This window comes from Protopterus annectens, chromosome 5.part0, assembly GCF_019279795.1.
Source record: "Protopterus annectens isolate FY-2018-M chromosome 5.part0, PAN1.0, whole genome shotgun sequence".
NCBI classification, from domain to species: domain Eukaryota; kingdom Metazoa; phylum Chordata; order Ceratodontiformes; family Protopteridae; genus Protopterus; species Protopterus annectens.
In genome coordinates this window covers 957,207,754-957,228,013 of record NC_056735.1, presented here as the reverse complement: position 1 = coordinate 957,228,013, position 20,260 = coordinate 957,207,754, and the positions used below count along the sequence as shown (strand labels likewise).

The window sequence follows — 20,260 nt, the reverse complement described above, 5'->3', positions numbered from 1 at the left end:
ATTAGATTCACAGTATTCCATATAAATATGCATGGTTAGGTAGAATATAAATGAGTGTGTGAAACAATTTATTTTTCACTATTCGTAATTAATGTTTTTGTATCAACTACGGAACGTCTTTCTCAGTAATGATTTAATTAACAAGAAAATTACAATTCTAGCATTGTGAATTGCTAGCAATTGGGTGGTATTTCACTAATGAAAGTGTTCAGGGATGCATCTTTGAGTAAATACTTTGATCAGTTTAATGAGTGTATAAGTAAACTATGCATTTAAGTGAAGCAGGCTCTATGGCAAACAGGGGTAGATTCTTAACTACAACACAGATGATATGGGATCCGGAAGCAGTCAGGGTGCTAGAAAGGCCAGGCATGAAACATGTGACTGAGTGGCTGCTGCAGACTTATACAACACAGAGGAAAGGAGGTGGATCAACCTACTGAGATCTAAACTTAAGTAAAGACATGAACTAGGTGTAGGATGGGCCACTAGTGTGAGCATGAGTGCAACAAATAGTACATGGCATTGTAGCCAGAGGTCAGCACATGCATGCTGCAGCAAATGTGTCACAAGCTAGTATTGTGCATCTTCATCTAGACAGCCTGCACTGCAGCACCACAAAAGGTGGGATTAAGGAAAGAATAACACCTCCCTTTAAAGTATGCATGAGCACAATTTCCAAAGACTACAGAGAACTCCTAAAGCCTTGGAAAATTAGGACTGGTGGCCTGTGTAATGGGTGAAATGAAATCAAGCTCCCCAACCACTGACACACACTGGTGTTAGACATGAAAAAAAAAGTGCAGAGGAGTGAGGGCCCACACTCTCTTTATGCCCAGACTCACAGGCAATTACATTGAGGGAATCCCTGGCATTTGAGTGATTCATAGGTTCATAGGTAGGTACTAGGCTGTCTGCCCAAGGGCATTTATAAGCCTAGCTAGAGTGTGTGTGCTATTCCGCCCCCATTTAGTAGTCTGTGAACAGCAGAGAACAGCAGCAGAGCTATTAGTTCCTCCAGCAGAACCACAGCTGAAGTGAAGTGATCCCATGGTACACCGTCACCCGTCCCATCCACCTTTGAAGAGTTTCTCTGAGGTGCCTGCCCCTGCCTAGCCTGATAGGTTCATACTGGGTTCATACTACTAGGCTATCTGCCGCATTTACAAACCCTAGCCCATATCGTTTGCCCATCGTTTTAGGCTTTAGGGAACTATACCCATTATTTTTTTCTACCCATCTGTTTTCGAGTTGTGACACTGAGGTAATCCCCTGGGGTATATCTCGATCTCCCATCCACATTAGTCCATTCTCTTGAACAAGACCAAGTGCTCTGCCTCCGCTCATGTACGGGATTTTGTTCCACATGGGGAGTTCCACAGCATAGGGAGTATATCTCCAGCGTCCTATTAATATTAAGCTCGTGTGAGTAGTCTCCAGCCCTTGTGGCTCTGATGTCCTTCTATTTTTGATGAGAAACATATTTGAGGCAAAAGTATATTGACCTGGCCTTTGTATGTGGCGGTTGTCACCTCTGAGCAAGCGGTAGCGACTGATAGAGCTGGAGTAAGCCGAGTTCGGGCAGAGTGGACAGAGTTTTGAGACCCTTTATCCTTTTTGGAGGAGACCTTTTTTTGCCTCCTGAGCTGCTGCAAGTGTCGTCAGAGATATGTTCCGATGATAGGGGCATTCTCAATCAGGAGACTATGACCTCCTTGATCTAGATGAGAATCCCTTCATGATAAGGGTGGGCAATGTAGAAGGTCTTCTAACTACTTTTGCTTAGCATAGATCGAATGACAGACTACGACGCTATCAACCTGGGTCCCCAGGTCCCTGATAACTTCTTCTGTGCTCAGTGGATTGCCACCTATTTGGTAGCTAGGGGTAACCTTGTTTTTCCCGAGGATGCATTCATTAATTTTTTTTTTGGCATTTTTTTGGCCGTGGCTCTGGCACCAGTTATCCGTTCTGTCTGTCCCTGTGTTAGGATATCTGTGTCAGATGTGTTTTCTTTTTGCGCAGTTTGCGTCAGTGCACAAACTGTGTCAACATAACCCTCTGTTCGCTTGTACTTGGAAAAAACCCAGCCAAACAAAAAGTGAAGCACCAGGGACAGCCTGTGGGACTACTTGTGACACTGGCTTTGTCTGACTTTGGGGCTGAGCAACTCTGACCAGGCCAGTTCCATGTCACCATCTTGTGCATGAACCATCTTGTGATGTATGGGTTGATCTTTAAATGTGGAGTTTTTCATATAGTACCTAAATGGGGTAGAATATGGTATTAGCCAGGTCGAGGTGGGCGAGCTGTAGCAGCTTTGCTTTCCAATCATCAATGGCTTTTAAAACTGTTTGACTGCCTTGACTGAAGCCAAGGCATGATCTGCCCAAGTCTGCAAAGCCAAAACTTTGTTGGATCAAAGTCCTATGATTCCTATGTCTTTTTATTTATGAGGTCTGTGTTGCCTCTCATGGCTCAGGGTCGCAGGAGGCACCGGCTAGAAGGCATTAATTAATGGGGTGCAGTTTTTGTGGCCTTTGTGAAGTGGTACCATTTGTGCAGTGCGCCACTCTGGTGCGGGAGGGTAGAGGTCTCATTGAGTTCATGGAGCACACTGAACCTGTCAGCCAGTACAGTCTATATTAGGTAATTGAAGTCAACACCTAGTATGATGGTTTTTGACACATTTATCCCCTCTAGTGTTTCAGGAAGGCCATGTGAGGTTCCTAGTTTTGTGAGGTAATGCTACAATTTGCAGAGAGCAGTTCTATTTATCTTGCCTATGACCTGGATGGTCTGGATGGTCTCCCTGCGCACCCAGCTGCGTTGCCAGGTGTCTGGTGTGAATATGGATATCCCCTCCTTTCTTGGTATTGTCCAGATTTTGGGGCCGGGCATGATGTGAGAGGTGAAACCTGATAAGCGCGGGGTGCTCTCAGAGAGCCTTGAAACAAGGTTTTCACACAGCACAGACAGCCGATGTTCTCCATGCAAGGAAGGGCAGTGCGTGCAATTTGAGATTTGAACTTCTGGCATTGATTGAGCAGCATTACCCTTTTCCTTTCCTTTTTTGTGTCTAGTGGTTGGTAGGTTTAATTTGAGCCTAAAAGGCAAAAGGGGGAGTGGGGTGGCAGAGCCTTTTACCAATGTATCCGGTCAGGGTGACAGGTGCAAGCTTTCCGAAGCAGCGTGGCTGTCCAGCATGTCATCAGACAGTCGAACAGACAACACCTTTGAATGACACCAGTGTTTGATACTGCTCAAGGTCAGGGTCATACCTGTCTGGGCTACATAATCAGAGAGCTCCTCAATGTCTCTTTTTTTCATGTAGTCCAAGGAGGAGTGCGTCAGTTTACCAACACGACCAAAGACACTGAATGATTAGCACCTGCTGCTGTTGCCTGAGAGTGAGTGCTGCGTTACGTTATGTGTGTGATTCAGAAACAGGCAAGTTAGCCTTACTGTGACCTTCTCCTTACCTCAGTCTGGTGAGCGTGTCTGACTATGTCTGACTATGGAGTCACCAATGACTAGTGTGTCTGGCATTGTAAGGTATGGGACTGACTGTTGACTCTCTCTGACTGAGGTCTATGTGTTGCAGGTGTTGTTGTGTTGTTGTGTGGTGGTGGTTGTTTGGGTGTCTGCTTTGCTGGCCTCTGCTGTTTGGTAGATTTTGATCCGAACCTCAGAGTGTGTTTTATGTGTTTATGTGAGGTTGTAAGATCAGTATAGTAGTTTAGAAGGTGGTTTTTGAAAAAAATTTGAAGAGAGTTAGGACTTTAGGTGGCCGAAAAACCTTAAACCTTAACCTTGCCGCCCTAGTGTGCAACAACAGCACTCCAGCAACCATCGGGCATCCAGGCCCTCCCAAAGCAGCATGGCTAAAGGCAGGAACTTTATAAGGGGCTGGATAAGACAAAAAAAACAACAACCACACCAACAAACCACCCCTGCCCTAGGAATGAAATCACTCGACAATGGAACAAAGATAAATGAATAGTGGCCAATACCACTAAGTCATTCAAGGGGTCAACCACCTCTCCGGGGAGGCAGGGAAGTGCTCACTGATAAACACGACCCTCCTTCAGCCCAAGCAAAATGGCCTCACAGAAACTTTCAAAACAGTCAGGAACAGCAAGCCTGTAACTGAACTTTTTAACTCTCAAAAAGTGGAAAAAGCAAGATTTTTTTTTTTGTTTTTTTTAAATATTTCCCTTATTAGGCATGATGGAGGACCTGTGGAGTGAGGCACACTCTGTTCACAGCTACCTGGATGATGGCCCCTATGATCAGTACTTACCCAATGTGGGAATGAATGGGCTTAAGACACAATGAAGGTGGAAGGCAGTTGTCAAGCTTGAGGGGAAAAGCATATAAAAAAGGATATCTTTAATGAGAAATATATGCACCTAATCAAGAAAACAAGCCTGCATAAAGTGCTCTTGTTTTACATTTCTAGTTTCTTCATAGGGAGTAACTTCATACTGTGTCATCCCAAACTGCAGAGGTTTCTAAGCTTAGCAAGTGTTTCTGTAATTTTTGAGAAGCTAAATAATGGCATTACATTTTACACTTTAGCTTTATATTACATTTTTTATTTCCTGTGGAATTTATACTTTCCTTCTGCGTGCTGTTTCATTTAGTGTTCAGATATTGCCAGTGGTAATCAGGTAGCAGCTAAGCACTGAATACACATCACTCTCTCCACTTTCCCAAATTTAGACTATATCTGAAGAATGGTTTAGTTGCCCCATTCACATGGAAAACAATTTCTTGGCATTTCATGGTCATTGCCAATCACTCCTTAAATATTACAGCCAGTAACAGTTAAGTCTAGAGCTATACCAGCTGGCTGATCCACAACTGTAATACCTACAAAAAGCATAAAATTATAGGGCAAGTTCTAGCCACACTAACTTATGCACTCCCTCATCTAACATCTTGGCCAGAAATATGGTACAGATAAGACAATGTTTGCAAATAAGCCTCAGCAATCAAAATAAAGCTAAATTTTTACTGTGGTTTCTGCACACCTAGTTTATCTGTTACAATTTGACTTAAAACAAGGATTCGCAATTTGTGACAGTTGAACTGCAAATAACATGGACACTTGTATTCTAGTCAACAAACAGCTAATTAATTTGTGCTACCCTCTGGCTTCAGATATTATCCCTTTGCTTCTTACTGCTGTTTGCTTACTTAAAGTGTGCCACACACCTTCTCAAGCATCTTTGGTTTACAATTAGTAGTATTTTCAGTTGTACTCCTCGTGGTAAAGTTGAGTGAAATTTTGCAAAAAATGAACATTAAATAGTATTGACTTATTATTTATTTTTAAGTTTTACTGTTTACTCAGTTTATACCTATAACCACAGTCACAAAATTATGTCAAGGGGAGGTACCGGACAATAACTTATAGACATCAGCAAAGCATGCTGGGCAAGCAAAACCATCTTTTGTTTTTCTTTTTTTTAGAAGAGCAGCTTCTTTCTTACACTGTGGCTTCACATTTTACTATGGTTTCTGCACAACCAGTTTATCAGTTACAATCTGACTTAAAACAAGGGTTCTCAATTTGTGACAGTTCAGCTGCAAACAGCATGATGGCTTTTATTGTAGTCAGCAATCAGCTAATTAATTTGTGCTTGTACGCGTTAATTTTTAATGAAAGGTGTTCCACCTGCAAGAACCAGCTGTCAGCTTGCTTTTCTAGTAAATAAGCTCATACTGATGTGTCCAGCAAGAAAATACAGTAACCTTTACATTGACTTGGATATTTTAGTATTATGGGTTCAGACTGTCATGACATCATGGATGGGATTTTCAGCTCCAGGAAAATTTTCAGGTGGTTGTCCTTATCAACAAAATAAAATGCAAAACCAACAAACTTGTGAATCAAAGACTGTATAATTTGATTTTGAACAAGGTAAGGAAATTATATCCAACTTCCAGGATTCTTTACTTAAACTTTCCTTAGAGCATAACTGATACACTTTAAGGACAAAAAAATACAAAAAAGATGGCTAAAACTAAAGTCTTCTCACAAAACGACTGCACATGCTTTGCACCAAATTTCATTTACAGGCCTTATATATTTTTACTTCATTTCTTTCTAAGTTGTTGATTAGCCCCATCACAGATATTAAAAATGCTGCATTATCCATCTTTCATTACACTGTGATCTAGCTTGATCTGATTACTTCTTGCATAATTTTCAAAAACTTCACTAACAGTACAATACTCAACATGATAATCAACAAATAATCAAGTGGCAGAGCTCATGTTTGCTACTGTACATTTCAAATTGTGTTAAACTAAATACACAGAAGAACAAAAGTAACAGATATGTTTCTGAAAATAAACCATCTGTATTAATATTTGAATGAAACAAACCTCTACTTACCGGAATAGGGTCCGTTTTTCTAAACGAAGGTCCCTTGAACTTAATGTGATAGAGTCCTGGTCTAGAACAAGAGGCTAGAAGCAAAACAACACAATGTAAAGATAGATTATTTGTCTCTTTGGTTCACATAATGAGATAAAGTCTTGTCAACAGCGCAATGTCAAAACAAATAAAGAACACATTTTTTTCATACATACACTACTAATATACAACAAATTTAAATAACAATGCAGAAAACTAACTACAAAGCAGATAGAGGCACAGTACTTTGTATCTATCCCTTTACCTAACATGATAAATATAGTTTGCACCAGTGAAAATGCATTGTGGCCCACATTACTGAAATACAAAAGAACAAACCAAAATGAAGAGTGAAAAAGCAAAACGACGACTGTGAGCTGAAACTCTGATAAGCAAGTTGTTAGTACAATGTAGCAACAAGGTTGTGTAGGACAGAAATGACACTAGGAATAGGGTCTCTACAATGGAAACAAATGCATACTGGAACAACAGACAGGAAAAAAAAAAGCAGAAATGAAAAACTTTATTTTCTGGCTCAGAAGGGCATTGTCTGTTGCTCCCTTGGTGAAGGAGGCATTTATGAACAGAAAGGGATACTGATGTGGTTGATATTGTATCATAACAATTCAATGGTCCATGATCCTGACATCTGCACAGACCCAGAAATAACATGTGTGGTTACTGTATCAGGTGTCTGTGAATGAATAATCAGATGTCAGTGAAGGAATCTTCCTCATGGGGTGCGCAGCTGCAAAATCCTATTATGCTATTTTCGGTTTTCAGCTAATCTATTTTCCTCTTCCACTCCAACACTCTGAGTTATGTGCCTCCTGCCAGCACATACAGTGATGTCATGTACCTGTTTCTGCCAGTTTCAGTTTGCCATCCAATAAATAAGCAAAATCCATAAGCCAGGAATTACGGAGCTCAAACAACACTGAACATATATACACATACATAGACATACACCACAGACCCATAGGAAATACTAAACTATTAGGCCAGAGGTAAAGTCTCCCTGCCCACCTTACACATCTGCTAACCCTAACCATAACCATAACCCTTTACATTTTGTTACTTAAAACCCCTTCCTGAACAGTATTAATACCAAGACGAAACTTGATCTCATAACTCTTATGAGTCATTCTGTATTTTGTGCTGCTCTCTTTTTTGTTTTGCTATTTGTGTTTCTCTCTCTTTTGAGTTTTCTACCGTTCATGACATTTTAAAGGAAAACAAAGGGAACAGTATTAGTCCTAGATAATTGCATTGCATTACTTGCTGTAATACATTATTGTTAGTGGTGTAAATAGAAGTTGGCAAGATATGGATAGAAAGGAATTTGAGTTAGAGTCAAATACCATTATTACAGTCTTAGAGACATTCGATGTAAGTTGATTGTTAGCCAATGGCATATACTGCATATTGATTTAGAGGCTTAAGGAGAGATAGGAAGTGTCATCTAGATCAATATCATCAGCATATAAAGTGACGGCAATTGTTGGATAACAGTTATGTCACTTCTAAATAAAGAGAACAGAATGGACCATGGACAAACCCCTGTGGGATTCCTACTGAGAAGGTAGCAGCTCTGAGTTGATGGAATTAGTCAGCAATGGTGAACACCCAGTCTGACATAGTCAAAGATCCAAGCAAAAGAGGTGATGTGGAAGCTTAGACTTTCAAGTTTACCTACAAGTATGTCAAGCTTGACACTGTCAAAAGCATATTTTAGATCTGTGAAAATTGCACCTGCATATTTGCAGTTTTCCACCAAAGTACACATTTTATTGGAAAGGGAACACAGTGAAGTAAAACACAGAGTTATGCACATATGATAACTTGGCATCTCTTATCCTATGTCAGTATTCATCACTCTTGTGTCCTAGGGTCCGAACTTGGACTCAAGCCGGCAAGTTTGAAACAGATCAGAGCCTCGAGCTCCTCCCACTCCCATAATCCCTTGCTGGTCTCTAACCCCCTCAGATCAAGTTTGTCCCTAGAGCTAGAAAACAACTAAAGAAGACCTTAACCACCAGACAGGAATTCTCCACTTTTCAAGGTCCCACAGGACAGGGGAAGGAGGGAGAGATACTGATGAATAGTGATATAGGATAACAAAGATGCCAAGTTATAGTAAGTACATAACTCTTTATCTGGTGTTATGTATGTTGCTATTCCTCACTCTTGGGTGAGAGTCCCCAGCTACCATAAAACCCTGGGTGACCTCATGGAAGGACATGATGAAGAACTGTGGAGCCAAAAGAAGCCCTGTTCCTGGAGACAATTTTGAGTTTATAATGAGTGACAAAAGTGTGAGACGTAGACCAGGTGGCCACCACACAAATCTCGATGGGCCAAATAGGCAGCTGTGAAGATTGGGTGAAGACAGATGAAGGCTGTCAGCCTAGCCAGATAGAATTTTGGAGATAATTCTGTCATCTGTAAATATTAATGTGAACCGCAGGCTTGTGTCTTAAGTAGTAAAAATAGTGTTACATGTGGAACTGAAAAAAAATGTAACAACGGTGCACTCTGCTGACCAAATAAAGCATGTTGTGACCCTTTGATGTAAATACGGCTCCGGCCAGTCTAGATGAAGGAATTCTTGCTATTGTTTTAAGGCCATAGTTAATAGCCAGAATTTGCATGCATAAATGTCCTTAATGGCTTTGCTTCCTGACCTGGTGTGAGCTTACTAAAGAATGTAACCTGTTAGCCTGGGAACCCAGGGAAGTGTGACGAATGATGTAATGTGAACCAGGAATGTGATTTTAAAAACAGACAGAATCGGAGCATTAAGCACTGTTGTCTTGCTCTACATGTAAGTTTATCTTAGATTTGTGTTTTCTCTTAGAAATAGCTAGAAACTAGAAAGATTAGACTAAGTGTTTTTCTGTGATGTCAGAACTGTACTACTGAATTATTTAAGTATTTCTCTGTGACCTCTGAACTCTTGACTAGTACTGTGTAGTAAAAAGTATTGTCTTGTGTTTTAACTATTTGTTATTAAATATTCTTAAACCCTTTCAACTGTGGCTGTTTTGTAGAGATAATTTAAGCTCTTTAGAGTACCTGCATGCCTTTGGTAAAATTGTACAAAGCCACTCAAATAGCTTAAACCGTGGACTATACTTCCGATTGGATAATAATATTGCACAGTAATAATTGGACACCCTTTTAAGGGCCTTTGAGTACGATAAATATTAGTGGGTGGTGGTAAGTGGTACTACCTTTTAGACTGGGGAGAAAAGGGGCACAGCTGGCGAACCTGTGCCAGCCTTCCCCAGGAGTGCCTGTGTGTTTATATAAACTCTTCTCAGTGTGTGTGTGTGTGTGTGTGTGTGTGTGTGTGTGTGTGTGTGTGTGTGTGTGTGTGTGTGTGTGTGTGTGTGTGCGTGTGTGTGTGTGTGTATCAGCTACCTGGGAAAAGACACGAAGCACTGGTTGGATAGAGAGGGTACTGGAGGCTTTAGCTTGCCCACTAGGCTGAGATCTGGAACCTATAGTTGTGCCAGTGGGGAGTCTTACTGGGGACCTGGATAGCAAGGGAGCAACTAGCCCTGGACTGACTGTGATCTCTTTGTGCTCTTAAGGGAAATTGCACTTTACTGTGTGTATTTGTTATCCTTTCCTCCTATATGAGACGCCTCTCACTGGTGTTGGTGAGGATTGAGGCTCCTTGATTGCTGGGCCATGGCACGGGCGCCACATACAAATTGTTTGGCAGGGGTGGGATATCCACACCATATATTAATTGGTGGCAAATACTAATTGGCTTGTAGTGGTGTGGGTAGAATGAATTCCTGTAGCTGGTGTACAATGAGCTTTGAAGGTGTTTTGTACTCTAAATCAGCCACAAAGTGAATACTCAGAGTTCAGATCACAATTGTTTTATTTCTTTTGTTAGCTTAGTCAGGGTGATCAGGCACCATGTCAGCAGAGGAGTATGGAAAGCTGATAAGGAGCCAGCTGGCTGAGATGTGCCAGGCTAGGGGACTGGTGCATGGAAACCTGACTAAGGCAGACCTGATTGCAGCCTTGGTTACAGCTGCATCAGAAAACAGCAACCAGTAGGACAATCAGACTGACAGTGGAGATATAATACCCTCAGAGAATGGATAGCTCAACCTTTCTGCAGAGGACTTAAAAATCCAACTGGAGCTAAAGAGACTTGAGTTAGAGGTCAGACGTTTGGAGACAGAAGCAGCTGAGACTGAGGAGAATGAGAAAGTGCTACGCCTGGAAGCTGAGGAAAAGGAGAGGCAGAGGGAGCGTGAGAAGGAGATGCTGACTCTTCACCAGAGTCATGGAGGTAATGGGGAAGGGAGTAACTGGACCCCAGAAGCACAACAGGTCAGTAAATTTCTTCCGCAGTTTAATGAGGGGGATCATTTTGATAGCTTTACTCATATGTTTGAGAGGGTATGCAAACAGTATGATGTTGACCAAAGGCTCTGGGTACAGTTCCTGACACCCTTACTCCACGGGAAAGCTGTAACTGTTTTGTCAAAAGTGACTGACATTGCATGTCTTGATTATACTGCTGTTAAAAATCACTTGTTAGAATTCTTTAAGCTAACACCTGAAACGTATAGGAAAAAGTTTTGTGAGCACAGACACAATGCAGATGAGAGTGTGTGTGAATATGTTGCTGAACTGGGCACTTATTTCCATAGGTGGGTGAGTGGATGTCAGGTCACCACTTTCGAAGGGCTGGCAGACCTTTTGGTGAGGGAACAAGCCCTTAGCACTTTGCCTGAGGACATGAGGATCTGGTTAGCTAATACGACAATGTGCTACTTCAGATGAGTTGGGGAAGAAGGGAGACCTATACCTAGCAAGCAGGGCAGCCCTGCACAGAAAAGGGACCCCCAATACTGCCGATGGGTCTAAAGGAACCCAGGGTGGGCAGCACATATTGCCCCAACAGAATCTGCCAGTAGCAGGGGAAGCCACTATTCCAGGTACACATCCAGGACCTAGGGTTAAATGTTTTGAATGCAACCAGTGCGGCCACATGGCATACAGATGTCCACAGAGGCAAGGTGGAGAACAAAAGTTGAGGGAGCCAGTAAGTGGGAAAGACAAAATGCCAGTAGTAGGTTGTCTTGAGCCAACAGGGATACCAAGCTACCATCCTGCAGATGTCCTGATAGGGAAGGATTTGGATGAGGCAGTACCATGTGCTTATGCAGTTACATGCAGTCAGGCTAGGAGACAAGCATGTGGGTCTGGTAGCCTGGGGGAGAACCAGACAGACTGCATACTTGCAGCCAGGATTGTTGAGGTGGTTACTTCAGGGAGGGAGCTACTCTGTAGCAGTGAGACTGAATGTGAGCCACAGCTACTTGTGGGTGCTGATGGTCCCTTGGACAGAGTGACTGCAAAGGTAGAGGTGAGTAGTAGTACCCAGGCTGACAGTGAGGCACCACTGTCAGAGGATGTGAGACTTCCTGTGGAAGGGGAGCTGGGAATGGTTACAAGGACAGACTTGAGACAGGCTCAGCTCTCAGACCCTATATTTCAAGGCCTGACGCAGGTAGCTAGGGAGGCACCTGATTCTCAAGGAAAGGGGGAATGTGTATACTGGGACAAAGGGTTACTATACAGATACCCGACCCCTGAGGGAGGGCTAGAAGGTGAGAGAGTACAGCAGTTGGTAGTGCCTAGAGCCTACCATCTGGCACGTCTAGCCATAGCCCATGATATTCCCTTTGCAGGTCATATGGGCATAAAATGTACAAAGAGGTGCATTATGCAGAACTTCTATTGGCATGGAATTTCCAGAGATGTAACAGGGTACTGCAGGACCTGTGAGCAGTGCCAAAAGGTACACAAGGCAGGAGACAAGGTGAGAACTCCTTTGATGTCTTTGCCTGTGATTGAGGAGCCATTTCAGAGGGTAGCTATGGATATTGTGGGTCCTCTGAGTACCCCAAGTTCCACAGGGAAAAAGTACACCCCAGTGGTAGTGGATTATGCTACACGATACCCTGAGGCAGTGGCTTTGTCTTCCATTGAGGCAGAGAAAGTGGCAAATGCTTTGTTAGAGATTTTCAGCAGGGTAGGTTCCCAAAAAAATACTGACTGACAGAGGTGTCATTTTCATGTTAGACCTGCTGGCCTGTCTGTGGAAGTCCTGTGGGGTGAAGCACATGAAGACCACCCTCTACCATCCCCAGACTAATGGTCTTGTTTAGAAGTTAAACTCTACAATCAAGTCCATGCTATGGGCATTTGCAGATCAGTTTAACAGGGAGTGGGACAAATATTTGCCCCATCTGTTGTTTGCTTATAGAGAGGTTCCCCAGGAATCCACAGGTTTTTCACCCTTTGAGTTGCTGTATGGGCATAGGGTGAGGGGACCTCTAGATTTAATTCAAGATGAGTGGGAAGGTGAGTGTGAGTTGCACAAGGGGTCTGTTGTGGCATACATCCTAAACCTCAGGACAAGGCTCAAGGAACTCATGGGCTTGGCCGAGGAGAACCTGTCAGAAGCCCAACAACAGAAAAAGGTGTGGTATGACAGGAATGCTCGAGCTAGAGAGTATGCTGTGGTGCAGCAGGTAATGGTTCTCATTCCTGTCAGACACAACAAGCTGCAAGCAGCTTGGGAGGGACTCTACAAGGTGGTAAGAAAGGTAAGTGACGTTAATTACATGGTGGAACTGCAAGGCAGAAGGCAGGGGCACAAACTGTACCATGTCAACATGATGAAACCTTATCATGATAGGGAGGCCCTTGTGCAGAGCATTTGTAGTGAATTGCAGGAGGAGTCTGAGGGAGATCTGGGGAATGATCTCCTCAGTGAGGCTCGGGCTGACACCTCAGTGGAAGGAGTAGCAATGTCCCAGCAGCTATCTCCTACCCAGGTTCGAGAAATCCGAGGAGTGTTGCAGGAATTTGGGGACATGTTCTCTGGGAAAACAGGGTGCACCCACCTGGGGCAGCACCAGGTGGATACAGGACCCCAAAGGCCTATTAGGCAGGCCCCGTATAGCGTGCCTGAGAGAGTCAAACAGACTCTGAGGGAGGAGGTACAGGATATGTTGGAACTAGGGGTGATTCAAGAGTCCAACAGTCCCTGGGCCTCCCTGACTCCCAGCGCTAGAGAAAAGTCAGCCTTTGTGACTCCTTTTGGCTTGTATGAATTCACAAAGATGCCCTTTGGGATGAAGAATGCCCCAGCAACTTTCCATAGGCTGGTAGATCATATCCTAGCAGAAGCAGGAGGGTTTGACCTTGCTTACCTAGATGATATTGACATCTACAGCCATTCCTGGCCAGAGCACCTTCAGCATGTCAGGGAGGTGCTGGGCAGACTACAGAGAGCAGGGTTGACCATTAAGCCGAGCAATTGTCAGGTGGACATGGAAGAGGTCTCCTACCTAGGACATAGAGTGGGGAGTGGTAAGATAAGAACCTGCCAAAGTAGAAGCCATTCAGGCATGGCCTACATCTGTTACTAAAAAATGACAAAAACTCTACAAACTAACACAAGAAAAAAAAAGGCAGGAAAAACTCTTTTTGGCACCAAAACATCAAGCAGATAAATGGGAGGGGAGGTTAACTCTAACTAACAACAGCACAGCAAGCAAGAAGGGAAAAGTAGTGCAATTTGCTAGAATACAATAATATGTAAGAAAATGTAAGAAAATATAGCAAAAACAAGCACTTATCACTACGAAGAGACTCAAGCCCAGAAATCACGTCTGAAGCTATCAAGCAGCAAATGAGATCTGGGGGTTAGATGGCAGCAAGGGATTATGGTGGTGGGGGGGGGGGTCGAGCCTATAATCTGTCTGAAAAGTTGCCAGCTCGGATCTGAGGTCAGATCCTAGGACCCAAGAGTGAGGAATAGTGACATGGATAACATCAGATCATTATGTCACAACCTGAAGCCATGATGGCAGTCAGTAAGTAAGCTGTATTTGTTTATATGCTCAAAATTAGTTGTACAGGATGTTTTCAAATATTTTTGTTACATGACACAAAATAGAAATGAATCTGCAGTTATATGCTGAAAAGAGAATTTGATTTTTGGGATGAGAACTATGACAGCATGATTAAACTATGGAGAGATAATGCCAATTCTGACTGAGAGGATGCATATTTATATTAGTGGTTTGGAAACAGAAGAGTCTTCTTTACAAAGTAAGGACAGATAGATGGCATTGTTGTGGCTCTATTTTCAAGTTTTCCAAGAAGTTTTAGTACTGTTTTATGTATGACTCTACAGAAATAAAGGGAGTAGGAAAATTAATGAACTGATTGCTTGGAGGAAATGGTCTAGGCTGTGCAGAAATAATGGTAGAGGATAGGGATTATGTAGGAAGAAATTTAGGGGATAAGGCTGCGTTTATCTCTGATATAATTTCTGCACATCTTTTTCAGTAAATTGTGATTCATGTGTGGAGCTTTGGGACTACATCTTGCTTAGGACAGTCGATATATGCTATATCGTTGATTGTTTTCCAGATAAGTTGAAGTTAATAACAGTGCTATGTGTTTTTTTTCCTCAAGAACATGGATTTTGCTTCCTTAATGGTGAGTTTGCATCTCTGCCTAAGAGCGTTTTAAGTGTAAAAGTTTGGGTCTAACCCATAAGATTTCCATTTGTTCCTTTCTTTATTTATCAGTTTTATTAGGGTTGTAATATCTTTGTTTAGCCTAGGGTATGATTTGCCCTTAGCCTGACTGTTAATGAAACAGAATACCCCATCAATGACCTCAGAGAGGGATAGATAAAATAGCTATAGTGGGGGCTAGTCACAGAAATTAGCAAAAGTATTTCTTATGTTTTTGCACCGACACAAGAACATGCAACCAGGGAGTGATGCACGGACCTAAGTTGCAAATATAAAGGTGTGAGGAGTAGACCAAGTGGTAGCAGCATGAATGTCATCAGTAGAGAGTTTGGCCACGATTATTCATTGTGCACTAGTTGCCAACAGTCTAAAAGGTTTAAAAAGACATATGTAAATCACAGTATAATGGCATGCAAATGAAGAAGGGCATTCTAATGACAGCATAATAATAATTAGCAAACGAGGGTAGGGTGATTCACAGTTGTCAGCAAGTGGACTAGTATTCCATTCAAGGATCTGTTACCAGACAGGGCAAATTGTGTTGTCTATGCTCCAAATTTCGTCATGAGATAGAAGCCAAGACTTATAATAGCAAAGATGCAGTCATATCAACAGAAGGAGATGTTTCTGAAAAAATATGGCAGAACGATAAACTATTATCAGTTAGGGAGACACCACAGTGTTCATGGAAAATGATTATTCATTACACACTAGGAGGAAGAGAAGTGAGTTTATCCCTGTAGTCAAATGGGGTCAAGAGGCAGGGCTGAGATTCAAGCTGCTATAGCAAGCTGTCTTCAGAATATTTTTTTCAGAAGGAAAAAATACATTCTTAGATGCACAGCATGCAAGGAAAGAAATAAAACAGCGTACATAGCAAATTTTGAGCCAGCAAGTTGAAAGTCATTCTGCTTTTTACTCTTCTGACAAAGGCACAGCCCATAGACTGAATCTGGCAGTAAACCCTTTTCAAGTGCTCCAAAGGAAAAATTATAGGAGCTGACAAGAAAAACAAGGAGTACTTCGATTTGAAGAAGAGACTAGTGCTGGATAATCAGGTGAAAAAGAGGAATGCCAAGAATTTAAAATTAGGAAATACATAGGCAAACTGTGAAGGGGTATTTTTATAAGATGCAATTTATACAAGAGAAATGTTGTTTCTGCAAAAAAACAGAGACAAAGAAGGGGAGAAAGACTGGAAATTTGTATATTGCCTTAAATTGGATGTGGACTGTAAAGTATAATTTCCCCATTTGTCATTAATGTTTATTAGGATACCTTTATTAGGATAACGAAAAAAGTGAAAAAGAAAATGTAAGTAAAACACTTCCCTCTTTTCAGTAATACACATATAAACCAAGTAAAACATTTTTTGTCTTCTCTTAATAATCAGTATATATAACTAAATTCTTGAAGTTAAATGCATGCTACATTATAATGTACTGTATGCACAGGTATGCTAAATGTGAGGTGGGGGTGTCTTACCAGAAACTGTTGTTAATGCCAGTGATGTTAAAGTACAAATGTACTTTTTTTCTGCTTCTTTTTTTCTTATCTGTCTGCAGAGCTCTGCAGACATTGGTAATAAACCAAGGAATGAATGAACCATGAACAGTGAGGTGCTAGCATTAAGAAAAGTAGTTTTGTACCTACCATAAATGTAGATGTCCAATAGGTATGCATCTGCAGTCATAACATATGGGTTGTCCTGCCTCAGGCAGCCCTTCGGTCGGCCGGATTCCAAAGTCTGGGTCTGGCCTCGGCTGATGTCGCACTTCACCCGATGTCATAGCTCCTGGGGTATAAAGGCATCAGCCGACGCCATTTTCCTCAGTGTTTCTTGCCCCAGATGCCAGGTGCCCTCTAGGAAGGCTAAATTTGGATAAAAGTAGAAAATTCCAAACAGAAAGCAAAAAATATATATATATACATATATACATACAAACAAATACACCATAATAGATTCCCCCAGCTAGCTAAGAGAGGGGTAAGTACCCTAGGAATACCACAGAGGGGAAGGAGGGTGGGTAATCCTGACTGCAGATGCATACCTATCGGACATCTACATTTATGGTAGGTACAAAACTGTACTATGTCCTTCAAGGATGCATCTGCAGTCATAACATATGGGTAGAATACCATAGCCAAACTGGGGGAGGAGGTACTAAGATAATGATGGTGTAGTTAAGATCCCTTGTAAAACTGCAGTTGCAAAACCTGCTCAGGATCTGGAGTATAAAGGAAGATTGTAATGCTTGGCAAATGTATGCACGGAGCTCCAAGTAGCAGCTTCTAAAATGTCTTTGGTAGCCACTCCTCGTAGGAAAGCTGTAGTGGTGGCTGTGGCTCTTGTGGAGTGAGGCCTGATATTTTCAGGAGTTGTCTTTCCATGAAAAGAGTAGCAGAATCAAATGCAATTTCCTATCCATTTTGAAATTGTCTGTTTGGAAATTGCTTTTCCTTGCACTCCTGTTGCATATGCTACCAGAAGCTGGTCAGTTTTTCTGCTGGTTTTAGTTCTGTCCAGATAGTAGCACAGCTGTCTGTGTACATCCAAGGTGTGCAGTAGTTTTTCCCCCCTGTTCTGTGGGTTAGGGAAGAACGTAGGTAAATGAATAGCTTGGTTCAAGGATACCCTGGATACCACCTTTGGCATGAAAGTAGGATTGGTTCTCAGAGACACTCTATCCTGGTGAAAGATAAGGAAAGGCTGCACTGCCATTAATGCCTGTAACTCAGATACCCTTCTTGCTGAAGTGATTGCTAGAAGGAAAGCAGTTTTCCAAGATAAGAACTGTAAGTCTGCTGATGCTGCTGGTTCAAAAGGGGAAGTGTTAATTTTTCCAGCACGAAATTGAGATCCCATGCAGGCAGAGGTGGTTTCCTTGGAGGTTTTACATTTTGATCCCTCTTAAAATTGTCTGAGGAGAGGGTGAGAGAAGATAGGAGGATCCATGTTGTACTCTGCTGAAATTGCTGAAGCATGAATCTTAATGGAAGAATAGGACAGGCCATTGTGGAACAGTTCTGCTAAGTATTCTAGGATGTGTGCTAGGTTTGCCAGTGTGACATTTGTTCCCTTTGATGCACTCCAAATGAGGAATCTCTTCCATTTGGCTGAGTATGTTTTTCTTGTGGAGGGTCTGCGAGCCTCCAGGATAATGTCCTTGACCCTCTGAGATAAAACAGATTGGTTTTGTTTTATGCAATTTTCCAGGCAGTTAGCTGCAGCGTTTTCAAGTTTGGATGCAGGGTCTTGTAGTTGTTCTGCGTTAGAAGTAAAGGCCATAGAGGTAGAGGCCATGAGTTCGTCCGAGACATGCTTCTCAGTAGTGGGTACCAATGCTGCCTTGGCCAGTCTGGAGCTATCAGAATCACCTTTGGCTGTTCCTCCCTGATCTTCAGTAGAACTTTGTACATCAATGGGAGAGGTGGAAAGGCATAAACTGTCAGGGCCTTCCAGCTGAAAGAAAGGGAGTCCACCCTCCAGGCTTGTGGGTGGTATTCTCTTGAGCAGAATTTCTTCAGTTGGTGGTTGAGTGGGGAGGGGAGGCGAACAGGTCTATCTCTGGCATTCCCCATTTCTTTGTTATGTTTTTGAAGATGTCTGGATGCAGCATCCATTCGTGAGCATCCGTGGTAGTTCTGCTTAAGCTGTCTGCTAGTGAATTCTCTTTTCCTGGTACGAATCTGGCCTGCAGTTGAATGTTGAGATTCAGGCCTAGGTTCCACAGGTCCATTGCCATCCGGCATAGAGGGTAGGAATGTGTGCCTCCCTGTATGTTGATGTACCACATGACTGTGGTATTGTCTGTCCTTATCAGCAGGTGTCCTTGCTGGAGGAATGATTTGAATGCCTCGATTGCATGCTTCACTGCCAGCATCTCCTTTAGATTTATGTGTAGATTCAGCTGGTCTTGAGACCATAGGCCTTGGATACACTTGTCTTCCATGTGCGCCCCCCAGCCTAGGTCTGAGGCGTCCGTGGTGATGGTCTGCCTTGGTTGTGGTTTGTGGAAAGGCAACCCTCTGTTGGTCTGGCAGGCTTGAGCCCACCAAAGGAATTCTTTTTTCAGGCATGGAATGATTGGTATCATGGTTTCTAGACTGTGTCTGTGTTGAGACCATACATTCCTTAGGTACCATTGTAATTTTCTCTTATGCAGCCTGGCATGTGGGATCAAGATTATGCAAGATGCCATGTAACCCAGGGCCTGCAGGACTTTCCTTGCAGTAAGCTGAGTTTGTCTTGTCAATGCCATGAAGTAGACTGGTAGTTGCTTTTGTTTTTCTTCTGTGAGAAAAGCCATCTGAGTTATTGTGTCCAGTTCTGCACCCAAAAATGTTATCCTCTGGGATGGCACTAGTCTTGACTTTTGTATGTTGACTGTGTATCCCAAGGCTTGTAACAGTTGTATGACATAGGCCAAATCCTTTATTATTTTTGTCTTGTTGTCCGCTTGTATTAGGCAGTCGTCCAGGTATGGGTAGATCTGAATTCCTTGAAGCCTGCAATGTGCAATTACTGATGCCAGGCATTTCGTGAATACTCTGGCGCAGTAGATAAGCCAAAGGGCAATGCTGAGAATTGATAATGCTCTGATCCTGCAAGAAATCTGAGGTGTCTTCTGCAATCTGGTCGTATAGGGACGTGCAGGTATGCCTCCTTGAGATCTAGAGTCACCAGCCAAGACTCCTTGCCCAACATGGGAAGAAGTTGCTGTAGGGTCAGCATCTTGAATTTTGGTACAATGAGATATGTGTTCAGTGCGGACAAGTCGAGAATAGGCCTCCATTGAGATTCTTTTCTTGGTACAAGGAATAGTCTGGAGTAAAATCCTTGGCCTTGTTCCATAGATAGTACCCTTTCTATTGCTCTCATCCTTAGTAGGTTGATGATTTGCTTTAGAGCCTCTGACGTCTGGCTTGGTGGAAGGTTTGGCATTCCTCTCTTTTTTGGTAAAGTGTGGAAGAGAAACCTGTAGCCTTTGTCTATTGTTTGCAATGTCCATTTGTCTCCTGTAATGCAATGCCAGTTTTTTGAAAATAAAGCTAACTTTCGGCCCAAGGGTGCTTCCAGTTGTTCCCTGGTAGGCGGAATCAGAGCCAAGTCATTGTGTCTGTCCTGTGGAAGTGGTTGTAGTTGCAGCTGTGGCGGTACTCCTCTGGTTGGCAGGTTGCCACTGACGACCCCTGTAGGCACCCCTTGATTGACCTCTGCCTCTTGGGCGTCTATTTCTGC

At 42.7% G+C, this 20,260-nt stretch overlaps 1 protein-coding gene across 1 annotated transcript in view; it reads right to left on the bottom strand.

Annotated features, from left to right (window-relative positions):
- Positions 1-20,260, bottom strand: part of LOC122802295 — a 1,020,490-nt gene that overhangs the window by 214,792 nt on the left and 785,438 nt on the right. The window contains exon 10 of the mRNA XM_044071943.1: positions 6,407-6,480. Coding sequence (XP_043927878.1) covers positions 6,407-6,480 — 74 coding nt within the window. The remainder of the gene's footprint in view (positions 1-6,406; positions 6,481-20,260) is intronic.